A 12520-nucleotide genomic window follows, 5' to 3' on the forward strand; every position below is an offset into this window, starting at 1 on the left:
GTCACAGACCTAAATGACTTTACCCAATTCATTTGCCCCTTGTCTCTCACCTCTCTCTCCATACCATTTCTCCTGCTTTGAGATCCCTGGAAGAAAGGTGGTAGAGAAGAGCTAAGTAGTGTTATTAAACTTGAAGCTGAGGAATCTGTTGCTGATTCATTCTGTACCAAGCCCCAATCCCCCCTGTAGACTTAAATCTTCACATCTCCCCACTGAGGGCATATCAGCAGGGTCTGTTCAGGACTTTGTGTATAAAGGGTGCTTTTGTAGGGAGGACTGCAGGAGGTATTAGCCCTTTGTTTCCAGAACAAAGGCCAGATCAAAGAAGAGGATTCTGGATGGGATTAAGTTGTCTTGGCAGAATGGTGAGGAAAAAATATAGTAGCCATGATTGTGAATTGGCCTTCATCACTGGGTGCATCTACACATGTGCTTTACTGCAGTTGACTAATTAACTCCACAATAAAGTGTCATAATCTACATGTGCTCATTTTAGGATGCAGCAAACTAATCAACTCTGCTGTAAGGCAGTACTGCCTGACACAAGTACTGTCCTACAGCAGAGTACTTGCATGCATTCAAATGCACATGTAGACTAATCGGGGCTGGCTGGGGCATGAGGGTGCTACAGTGTGGGAGCTGCCTGCCCTCATGCCCCAGTCATCCCCTCTACTGCCTGCCACCACCTGAAACCCAGGGCTGACCCCGGCCCCCCACGCCAGGCCCCCTGCTTCCGGTCAGCTGCTCCCAGGCATTTCTTCAAATTCCTTCATGAAGACATGCCTTCAACCCAGGACCACCCCAGCTCAAATTGCTGCAGTCCTGGGCGGACGTGAAAACGTTATGCCTGGGAGCAGCTGACTCCGGCACAAATTGCACCAGAGTTTATTCAGGGGCATTAATATCATATGTTAATACACCCACCATATCGAAAGTTAGCCTTAGGGTCTGGCTTAGAACCTAGATCAGGGCCATTGGTGCCTATGCTGCATGCAGTATCCTACACCGTTTCCATGGACATTTAGCAAAAGGATCATGTTCACCCTATGCTCTGACTTGCAACTCTAAGAAAGACAGGAACATTACATTCAGGGACTTGAGCTACGATGCTACAACTGTAGGATCAGGAAAGCCCTCTTGTCCCAGGTAACCTGATAGGTGCTCAGATACCACATCAGAGCTGCCAGTTACTGTTGCCCAGAGAAGAGGAATGATCACCATCCTCAGTAGCTGTAGGTCTGCTGTCATGATAATGAGCAACATGTTCCTGGATAGTAGCCTTGTCTCTGAGCCAGCAACTAGCTCTGCCACATCTAGGCCTTCTAGCAGTGGGACCAGTGTGACCAGCATCTTTCTTTTGCTCTTTAGACAGCTTGTATGAGGTAATCCCATTTTTTAGCCGTGAAAAGCCAGTTGTGCTTTGCCCCAGTTGCTCACCCTCATGGCTAGTTCTGTGTCCTGCAAGGTTTATTGTTGCTGAACTTGGCTGCAGATATCCTGGTTGGAGTGGGGTTGGGCTGCTTACTGCAGATGACAAGCAGCCAGTCTGTGGTAAAGGTAAGGCTGTCTGTAAGACTTCAATTGCACCTGTCTGTGGGGAACAGGGAGACTTGTCTGGATTGTACTTACCTCCTCTAAGCAGTGTTAGATAGCATGGGGAGATGTGTCTATGTTAAAGCTTCCACCATGACAGAGGGGGGACAGTGAGAGGCTGTTTTCCCTCAGGGTGTGAAGTCAACGTAAGTCTGTTTAACAAAAGCAGATGAAGTCACAGCTGAAACGGGAAGGGGAGGCTATTTCTACAAGTTAAGCAGTGCCTGACATTTGATAGAGGCATCATAGTGGCCAGTGTGCAGAATCCCTTTTCATGGAGCCTGACACAGCATCTGTTTCTGGCAGTTGGATGTGGTGTGGAAACATAGATGAGTGGTGTAGTTTGTATTGTCAGCCTTTCACTAGATGGTACCACTTGCTTCTGGCCAACAGAATAAACAGAGACAGGGACAGTGACAGTGCTGGTTTTAATAAGCGATAAGAACTCACTAACTCTTGTCTTCCTTCTCAGCTGGAGCCAGATGGCCTTTTAATGTGGATCCTGGCTGGGGCACTGGGGCTTAGCGTAGTATTTTCCTTTGTGTCAGTGCCAGCACAGTGCTTCCACCTGGGCAAAGCGTACGGCATCTGCCTCCTCATCTACTACCTGGCTTTCCTCACGGTGGCTTTGCTGACAGAATTCAAGGTGATTGAGCTTACCACCCTCTGAAAGCAGTGCTGCAAGAGGATGTCCAGCCACTTGATACCACCTATGGTGAGGAGCTTGGGATGGGTTTCAGAGCTCGCAGGTCTCAGACCGAGTTGCTAGTCATGAAGAAGCAAGACCTGGAGGTGGGAAAGTCCAGTCCTCGTGCCGCCATTGTGGGATGCTCAACTGCCAGGTGACTTTCGACGTTCCCTGGCTGGACCCATTCAGTTCCTTCTCCAAATCACTGAAGGACACCCCACCCAAAGGGGACTCAGACCAAGTAACCCATCTTCCTTGTGAACACACCACCAAAACTAGCATTCATTTTTCTATCCTGAAGGCATTATGACAATCTGAATTTACTGCTAAGATGTAGCACACTTTGGATGTTAAGCTGGAAATGACCCTTCCACCCCAGGGAACTAGAAGCTGACTCAGCACGGGAAAAACAAAACAGTGCTGCTCAATCCACACATCCTCCAGCTCAGGGGCTGCCCAACCAAATGAGAACCGGGAGCCACCTGTCAAGCCATCCTGCTGGCACTCCACAGTCAGTATTAATTGTTCCCATTCATTTTTTATGGAAAGGGATTGGTCAGAATAGGAACCATTTTTAAAGAGACTGTTTTAAAAGGAAGGTTTTGAACAGGGATCATTTTAAGTGACTGCGGTCCTCAGAGGAATTTTGCAGCTGCACAGAAAGGACTTTTACACACGAAAATTCCGTTTTTATAGTTTTTTATTCCTTCCACTGATTTTATTTCCTCCTTCCCTTTAATACCTCTCACCCCAGCTTCCCCTGTGGAGAATAAAGCAATCAGCATTCACTTCACAATCATGCAAACTTGTGAAATAACGGTTTCAGTGCAACTTTGGGCATGTTTGCACTACACAAAGGGTATGTTCTTAACTTGGGTTAAAACAGCAGCAAAGAAAGTAATGTGGAATTAGCCACTTGAGTTCCCATTCAGGATCCCCAGTATGTCAATGTGAATATTTTCTCTATGGGGAAATACTTGGTACTCTATTGGTTTACACACACAACCTTTTTGCCTTTGGAATCCTAGGCTCAGATGCTGTACGAAAAAGTCAAATAAACACAGGTCAGTGATCTTTACCTGGTGTCCAGTGCTAATGCAACACAGAGCACAATGGATTCTTGGTCCATGACAGGGGCCTTCTAGCAGTCACCGCAATACAAATAATACTGAGTAAAGATTGTTCGTCCATTGTTGTTGTCTGGATTTGACTTAAACAGTCTGCAGCAGTATTAAAATACACGAGAGCACAGCATGCGATAGGGTGGTGCCAGAAACAGGCCAAAAGTCACACCACACAGGACTAATTACACTGAAACTGGCTTTAGTGCCAATGGGAAGAGAGCACTCCTCTTTTGATTAGTAAGGGATTCCTAAAATAGCAGCCATGTATGGAGAAGTCTGTCATTAAAAACATCCCCCTCTCCTGCTTAGTGAAAATTGTAGTCACAGGCTTTTTGCATCGGCACGCAACTGCATACACTAGTAATCTTTCCTTGTGTAACAGCAGTGGCCGGAAGCCTGGCAAAATCAACCAGTCCAACCACAGGCAGCACAAGCTGGAGAACACAGGAAGCAGGGAGGAAATAGTTGAGCCCAGACAGAAGCACTTTTCCTGGGGGGGGTCACAGCTGCTTCCACTGCCTGAAAATTAACTGCACAGTTAGAAACTACTATCAGATCCCAAACGCTCACAAAAAACAGAAATTTTAAGAGTGGTATTTCAGGACATTTTTTGAAGCATCTGACTAGGGAGCCTAGAGCCCATTTTAAAAAATGACTGAGGTGCTTGGTTTTCTCTCAGTCAACAGGATTCAGGGTTGGCAGTCATTTTTTTTTACAGATGTGACTTAACTGTGTTTGAAAATGTTATGTTAGTTGTCAAGGGACAGAGTGAGGTCACAGTGGCAGAAAGAGATCTTGGAGTCGTCACTGATTCTAAAATGAACATGGGCAGCCAATGTGAGGATGCAGTCAGCAAAGCTAACCATGCCTTGTCATGCATCCACAGGTGCATCACAAGCAGGTCCTAGGAGGTGACACTGGTCAGGCCACAGCTGGAGTACTGCGTCCAGTTCTGGGTGTCGCACTTCAGGAGGGATGTGGACAACATGGAGAGGGTCCAGAGGAGGGCCACTCACATGAACAGGGGGCAGCAGGGCAGGCCTTATGAGGAGAGGCTACAGGACCTGAACCTATTCAGCCTCGACAAGAGAAGGCTGAGGGGGGATCTGGTGGCCATCTATAAACTTACCAGGGGGACTAGAGGGGAATGGGTGAGACCCTGTTCTCCAAAGCGCCTCCCGAAGTAACAAGGAATAACGGCCACAAGTTGATGGAGAGTAGATTCAGGCTAGACATCAGGAGGCGCTACTTCACAGTCGGGGCGGCTAGGATCTGGAACCAACTTCCAAGGGAAGTGGTGCTGGCTCCTACCTTAGAGGTCTTTAAAAGGAGGCTAGATTTCATAGACATTAGGGGCTGGAAGGGACCTTGCAAGATCATTAAGTCCAGCCCCCCTGCCATAGGCAGGAAGTCTGCTGGGGTCCCAGCAAGATAAGCATCCAAATGCTTTTTGAAAGAGTCCAGAGTAGGTGCTTGCACCACCTCTGTGGGGGGGAGTCTGTTCCAGACACTGGACACTTGGGACCATTGTAGAAGTTTTTTCTTATGTCTAGTCTAAATCTGCCTTCCAGAAGTTTGTGGCAGTTAGACCTTTTTATCCCTTAGGGAGCCCTTGTGAACAACTGTTCTCCCAGATCCTGGTGCACCCCCCTTATGCAATTATAGGCTGCCACCAAGTGCCCCCTGAGCCGTCTCTTCTCCAGGCTGAAGAGTCCCAAGTCCCTCAGCTTCTCCTCATAAGGCTTACTCTCTTGGCCCTTGATCACGTGAATGGCTCTCGTTTGGACTCTCTCAAGCTTATCCACATCCCTCCTGAAGTGGGGGCTTGGGGTCATATGAGCTTAAACTTACCAGGGGTCATATGAGCCCAGTATTTATTTCTGCCCAGGGCAGGGGGTTGAGCTTGATGATCTGCTCAGCTCCCTTCCAGCCCTACCAACTATGAACCTATGAGGCTGGGGGAGAAATCTTGGCAAGGGAGTACACAGGATGTAAGATTACAGGGCAAACTAAGGATTTTGAATGCCTCAGTAGTTAAAATTACTACAGCTTTTAGAGTTAGATGTGTGGAGGGTTCAAGTGCTAGCATCTGCCATCTGATACAGTATGGAAGAGTCTCCTCCACCATCCTGCCACTCAGATTTGGTAATAATTCAACCACAGATCAATTCAGTTCTTCAATGTAGGAAAGAGGAGTAGAGGCTGCTGTCATTACAAAGCAGAGGATGTTTTTATTAGTGTGCCAGAAAATCTATAGAACCATGTACAGACATGTCCATAAAACCATTTATAAACAAAATGCCATCGTACAAAATCCTGCCTTGCTTCCTCCCTTGTCCCTACAAAATGATTGTCTTCTTGGTTAAGAGTAAGTCTCTGTCTACAAAAGGTACATGGAGGACAATTAGAAGGGGATGCCCCGTACTCAAACTTCCTTTTCCTTCCAGACTGTAAGTCATTTGGAAAAAGTAACCTTTTCAAACCTTATAAGTTCAAATAATAATACAGTGCATAATTTGGGGGCAGGTCAGTTTTTCAGCAATAAGGTCATGGAAAGCAGGAGTGGCAGTTTAGCTCCAAAACAGATCTCAGAGCATCACTTGTCTCATATTAAGTAGGCAAATCTATCTTTCATACAGCTCAAAGCTGTTAGCTCCTTTCCCACCCAGGAATGGAAAAAAACCTTGAGTGATCAATAAGAGAAGAGTGGATTTTCCCACACTGCCAGATTTGATTTTAACCTGTACTATTCTGGCACATTCCATCCTGTAAGAAACCGAGAAGGGGAAGCTATATACTTCCACAGCATCCAAAAATGACTAACGGAGTGTAAAACACTGGCACTGGGGAGTCTATGCGTAGATGTGCTCAAGGATGTTCATTACTTAGTGGTCTGGGTGTGTTTGGATACTGGTCCCATTCTTCACAGTTAAGCTCAGAAGGGCTCAGAAATCATTGATAACCCTACAATCCACTGTACCCATACAGAAAGTGAAAATATTGAGCACCCAGATGAAAGAATTCAACAGTGCAGCACCAAGGACAGATTGCATGCACTGGATACAGGTGAACCAACTATTGTGTAGACCACCCACCCCTTAAACTGATCAGAATGTTTCTGTCCTCTACACATGCAGGAAATTTTCAAAGGACATGTGCTTTAGTCACTCACAAGTCACTGGGACTTGTGCTTTAAGTCATTAAGGCACAGTTGAAAATCCCACCATGGTTTTCAGTAGCAGTGAGAAAATGGCATCCAGATGTCCACTACAGCCAAGCTGTGGAAATCTATCACCCCCTTCCCAGTACACTCAACATGTTTTTTAGTTTAGGGCAGGGGGTCTTCAGCCAACAAGCAACTGCATTTGGCCTGTGCAGAGCAGCATAATTAGGGGTAGATGACAGGCTCATCTCCCTTTGCTGTCCAGTTCTAGCTTTTTTGCAATGCCACCTGCTCGCTCTCTCACACCCCCTTACTACAGCCACCACTTCTTTTACCAAATTTGTCGCTTGAGGCAGTTGGTGACAGGGGCAAAGGGTGGAGGCTGCAGTAGCAGGTGTGAGAGCAAAAGGTCAGTCCTTGGCATACATACAGCAGGGAGGACTGGGGCACGGGGTGGCAGCATTGGCTGGATCTTGCCTGGTAACCTGCCTCTGGAGCAGGCTACCTTATTTTTGGCCCAGCTGCTCCTTAAAGTTTGCCAAGCCCTGACTTAGGGCAGTGGTTTGATGGGCAACAAACTCAGAATGTAAAAGGAGAATTAACTTTGAAAACAAACTTATGCCCTTTGGTTTACCTAAAGGACAGAGGCAGTCTTTTATCTGGGTGTGGCTTAATTTGGAGAGAGCAAAGATTAAGGTGATGGGCATGGCAGCTTCTAATACACATTTTGCCAATACATCCCATGCACAATACTTTCCAGAGATCCAAAAAGAGTCCTTTATTAGAAATGACTATTCCCACTATGTGGGCAGAACAGCACACAGAGATTAAGGAAATTGCTCAGGGTCAAGAAGGAACTCAGCGACAGAGCTGGGAATAGAAGATACTTCTTTCAGCCAAGGAGACCTCCCCCAAGGAGTCTTCCTGTATGATACAGAAAGGCATACCACACATTTTCTCCACACTTCTCTGAACTAAGGAGAGAGTAGGAACAGCAAAGGACCAGGTCTCTGTCCCCCAGTCAGTCAATGTTTGTCACCTTTGGGAATATTATTGCCAAGTGAGCCAGGGAAGAGTAAAGTGCCCATATGCGTGTTTTGTCACTACTCTGGTGCCGTAAGAACCCCTCCATTTGCAAGGCCAAGGCCAAGAAGAGCACAGGACCAGGCCCAGATCTTCCATTACAAAGCAAATGGTTGAACAGCCAGGGCTGAGAACCGCAGCGAGTGCTGTGGACCTCCCATCCCACCTCGTAAGATGGTGAGCGTTTTGGACTCTGGCAAATTGCTCCCAGCCCTGGCCAGCCCAGATAATCAGTACTGAACCCCAGGAGCACACTACTCCAGGAAAGATATCTCCAGAAGTTGCATCAAATCTTGTAACTTTTAGTCATGCCCTGTAGACCTGCTGGAGTGCAATTCTGATGCTCAGCCACCACAGAAGGGGCTGGATTAGCTGCCCATGATTGGGCTGTTATCAGGACTGCCTCAAGATGCATCAGTAAGCACAGAGATTTAGACCTGGATTAGTTTTACATTTAAGTGCTAAACTTTTCATCCAGCCCATCTGGCTTTATACCAGGTGGGGAAAGAAATACAAACTTACTCCCTGATTTTTTGAGTCGAGAATTAATGATTCACTGAAAGAAAATATATTTAATGAGGCAGGACTTGAATATTAGCAGGTGAGTTCAGCATTTTTTCCTTTTTCCAAAAGATTAAGCATCCCTTCCCTCTGGTTTCTTTTCTTACTGGCATGATGAACTGTAGGCCTGTGCCTGGAAGATGGAGAGGTACCATGACTGAATACTCTGTATTAGATGCTCACAACTGCAGTAATTTGAGCTTGCTGAAGAAGATTAAACATGATTCTTGGGTTCCAGCAGTCCTAATCCAAGTCCTCTGGGTTTCTCTTTGTCTGTTATTTAAACTCATATGGCCTTCTAAGGGAAGGGACACTTAAACCCTAAACCCAACCAATATACTGAATAGATCTATATACATTATTTTTAATACATTGTAAAACAATACTATATGGTTATTGCATAGAAGAATGGCTTGCATTAGCTCGGCCTAAATGACAGTCTGGGAGCGTTGTCTGAGGCCCAAAGGCTTCAGAGGGTTATTGGAGAAGGGCAAATCTTCCTGCCGCTGCCGATATTCTTCTTTTCTGGCATGTTCTTCATACCATTCCTAATGAGGGAGAAGATTACAGGCACCAAGGTCAGCCTTTTCCCCACACAACACCCTCCCCCCACACAGCATGAAAAAAAGAATAGTGAAAAGATTCAAAAGGTTAAACACTTAAGTTCAGGAGTGAATCGTATGTGTTGCAACAATCCTAGGGAGTTTACCCCTTCGCTCGAGTGGGATCCTTCTGGTGCACTCTTCTCACTCAGCACATGGCTGAGGGTACCCCAGTAACCTGATTTATTCCTCTTGTCTGTAGTATCATTGACTCTACCAGGATCTGGAAAGGCTACTCATTTCTAGAACTTGCTGGCCTTTTTGATGACGAGATATTTATTCACTGAACTGGAAACCTTTTACAGGAGTGCATTAGTTTTAATTAAATTTCCATCAGGGAGAAAGAAGCCAAGCACCCCATTGTAGCCAAAAGGCTGCTGGCTGTTTGCCTGACACATGGGAGACTCCAGTTTGGGTATTAAACAGAGTAAGGACTTGAACCTTTTCTTTTCTATCCCAGATGGGTGACCTCACCACCAGGTTACTGACTATATATAATGGAGGCTTTCCTTCAACAGTTGGATGTTGAGTAGTTTCATTTTATGTCAGAACCAAAATGTTAAATCCTCAAACAGTTTCCACAAGTTGAATTCTAATTCTCCATCCAGCCTCAATGAGTTGCCTGTGCCATACCTATATTTATCAGGCAAATGTCATACTGCCCCTCCAAGGGAGGAGAAAGGCACCATGAACTACTGCAGTCAGTGAGTCCATCTGGTGTGGGGGAAGAAGGGCAAGAAGGATTCTGCTGCCCCCACTTGCCCACATGATGCAAGAGTACAGGGACACTGCTTACCAGACTGGCAGGGGAAGCCTCTCCATCAACATGCCTCAGCCCGAACACAGCAAACTTCTTCTTAGGGGGAGATGGAAGTTAAGCTTCCATAAGCCCTACGGGCATCCAAACCAGGCAATGGTATTTAGCATAGCAGATACTGAACTGTCAAAAATGACTACTCATTTGTGTTCCACGTATTTCCAATGCAGACAGGGATATTAAAAAAATGACTAGCAGAGGCCTCCTACATTTGAAGGATCTCAGGATCTTGCTAAAAAATGAAGTGTTTCTAAAACTTATTCTTCAGGTGAACTGTCAAGTGGTGCTGCTGGCACCGGTAAATGTGTCCCATGTTCTACCCTAGAGATTTCCTCATTTCAGTGGTGTATGCACCGTCATAAAGAACAGTTTGTAATGCATGTTGATATTTATACAAATGTGAGGTTATGAATATTATAAACAGATGCTTTATAAATTGTAACCACACAGCAGAGCGTTCTGCTGTACCTGTGTCTTTTGGGTAGAAGACTCTAATACTTAAAGGATGGTTAAGTATTCCAATTAAGATTGTTCTGCTAACCAGAGACTTAAGGATTTTAAACACCTTGGCATTCCCTACCTGTATCTCTTCTTCATACATTTTTATACTTAAATCACTTTTGGTTCTTGATCTCCGTCCCAGAAACACCATTGATGGTTGCTATGAAAACAAGAAAGAGAAGACATGCAACAAAAAATAGAAATAAAAAAGTCCCAGGTCTTCTGAGCCTCTACCCCACTAAGTCATAGTGAGCTAGTGTTAGTGGGAAGATGTGAACCAACACCTCTAGGAGGAAAATGAAGTATGGAGTTTCCTCGACAGCACTGTCAAAATGTACAGTTGGAGAGATCTGTCATTTGGCCTATGGGGCTCCTAAAGGTGCCACTGAAATCTCAGGTAGAGCCCTCCTGGGGATGTATGTTGGTGGCCAGAGGTGAGTAATAGCTTCATTAACCTTCACTACTCCTCAATGCCCCTTGCCTTGCTGCTACCACTGGGTCCAGCTCCAACCCCCAAAAGCCCCACTGTCTGGATCCAACCCCCAGGAGGGCTAGGTGGATTTGACTCCCCTGCCCTAAACCATGTAGTTTACTCAAAAATCCTCAATAGCTTAGACCCACTCAAGAAGAGAACAACAGCTTAAGTCACTTTACGATTGTATTAGGTTAACTGATGAAGTATTTAAAAAAACCCTTAAAGTCACAAGTTTAGCTGTCACTTAAACTGTTATTAGAACTTTTCTTTCAAATGGACAAAGTTGAGATTAGACCAGTTTTTAGACTTTGTATCTTGAAAGCTGCCTCTCCCACGAGGCACAGTCTTCCAGGTTCCAGTTCCAGAGTTTACCTACATGTACATGCACACAATTACTCAGCATTTAAGTGCTCAAGCCAATAAAAGGCACACTAAGCCAACTGATGTAAATATGAAGTTATCTATTATGGCCTCGTGTCCCCTCAAGCAGGATGAAAGGAATTTGAGGTCGCTACTACGGAAAACAAATGTGATCTTTCTTTTTTGTACCAACATGAGGTAGATAGGATTCTTGCAGCCAACAACAGATTTCCAGGTCAGTTAATTTGTATGCTTGATAATATCCCTTTAGTGTTAATGGAAGTAGTGGGAGAGGGGGATGGGTAAAGCTCAGCCATGGAGAAATTTATACTGTTATGACCTTGCATAAAGCTCCAGGATTGTCTGTTTCTCACTATATAATATTGCAAGGGCATCAAGACTCAGGGTCAAGATCTGGGCCTATAGACTGGCTTCACATGCCAGAACCAGCATGCGGAACTAGTCCAGTGTAGGAGCCACGTGCAACCAGCACTCCTGACTGGCTGCATGTAGTACATGGGGCTAGAGCTGATGTGTGCAGTCTGTGGCACGCAGGTCAGTCCAGGGCATGCCAGATGCTGGCCCAGTCAGAGAGACGGGCAACATCATGTGCCAGATGATAGGGCTCTGTGGGCCAGATCTAATCCATATCTTTGACACCCCTGCAATACCAGGTAAAAAAAGAGATGGGTCAACTCTGATGTTTTGATGGGTCAGTAGTTTTAGTGCAAGGAACTCATGAAAAATAAAATGCTCCTTCTAGTAAGACTCCAGGCCAGGACAAGTTTAACCAACATCTATTATGGATGATGACTTGTTGTCATCAGTGTTCTTTGGAAGGCAGCAAGAATTTAGTCTACAAACAGAGTTCAGCTATCTCATTGAACAGCAGTGTCTGTGCACTGACCCAGAGTCCCTTCAGAAGATGCAGATGCTGACAAAAAGTCAAAGACATGTATAGAAAGATGCTGTCTGCATGATAGCAAAATAACTCCTGTACATCCCAGGACTGTAGCATTGGGTTCTGCATTCCAGAAGCAGAAGAGCCTTGTGGTTTGTATATCAACTTCTCCCCTTACCTCATATTTAATCATCTGCGTAATGATCTTCTGAAGCTGAGCAACTTCAGAAGTGGCACAATTTATTTTGTAAAGCTCAGTTACGGCGACCATTTCCTCCTTGAAGATCTCTTTCTCCAGGACAATGCCATTGTCTTCTAACAAGGGAGGGAAAGATAGCAGTGGGCAATCATTGAGAAAGTCACTGTTTCAATAAGCAATAGCTATTATTCTAGAGCGTGAAGTTCAATAAAATGTACAGTTGGCTGTACAAGAACAAACAAGAGTCCTGGCAAGGAGCTGCATTAGTATTCCAGAGGCATATACCAATACTCTTCAGACTGATAACTGACAAAAACAAGCCACGTCTTCCCAACAGGTTAGAAAAAAAATGATCCAAGAGGCAGCAAGCATGTTAGGACAGGAGGAATTTTCTAGTTCCTAAGAAGTCTGGGGACTAATTTTAAAAAATTGACCTAAACCTTGTGACTTTTT

At 45.3% G+C, this 12520-nt stretch overlaps 2 protein-coding genes across 4 annotated transcripts in view; one reads left to right on the forward strand and one right to left on the reverse strand.

The window, feature by feature from the left end:
* Window positions 1–3472, forward strand: part of SLC8B1 (solute carrier family 8 member B1) — a 14094-nt gene extending 10622 nt beyond the window's left edge. Inside the window, exons 14-15 of the mRNA XM_019506696.1 lie at window positions 1493–1557; window positions 2066–3472. Coding sequence (XP_019362241.1) covers window positions 1493–1557; window positions 2066–2263 — 263 coding nt within the window. The 3' untranslated portion in view covers window positions 2264–3472. The remainder of the gene's footprint in view (window positions 1–1492; window positions 1558–2065) is intronic.
* A 2139-nt stretch (window positions 3473–5611) lies between these two features.
* The window catches only part of TPCN1 (two pore segment channel 1), a 57759-nt gene continuing 50850 nt past the window's right edge, over window positions 5612–12520 (reverse strand). For all 3 annotated transcript variants that reach the window (XM_019506698.1, XM_019506699.1, XM_019506697.1), the window contains 3 exons: window positions 12047–12183; window positions 10212–10292; window positions 5612–8760 (listed from right to left, as the gene is read on the reverse strand). In XM_019506698.1, coding sequence (XP_019362243.1) covers window positions 8641–8760; window positions 10212–10292; window positions 12047–12183 — 338 coding nt within the window. In that variant the 3' untranslated portion in view covers window positions 5612–8640. The remainder of the gene's footprint in view (window positions 8761–10211; window positions 10293–12046; window positions 12184–12520) is intronic.

The sequence above is a fragment of the Gavialis gangeticus genome, unplaced genomic scaffold (genome assembly GCF_001723915.1).
Source record: "Gavialis gangeticus isolate Ggan-Ray unplaced genomic scaffold, GavGan_comp1, whole genome shotgun sequence".
Classification (NCBI taxonomy): Eukaryota; Metazoa; Chordata; order Crocodylia; family Gavialidae; genus Gavialis; species Gavialis gangeticus.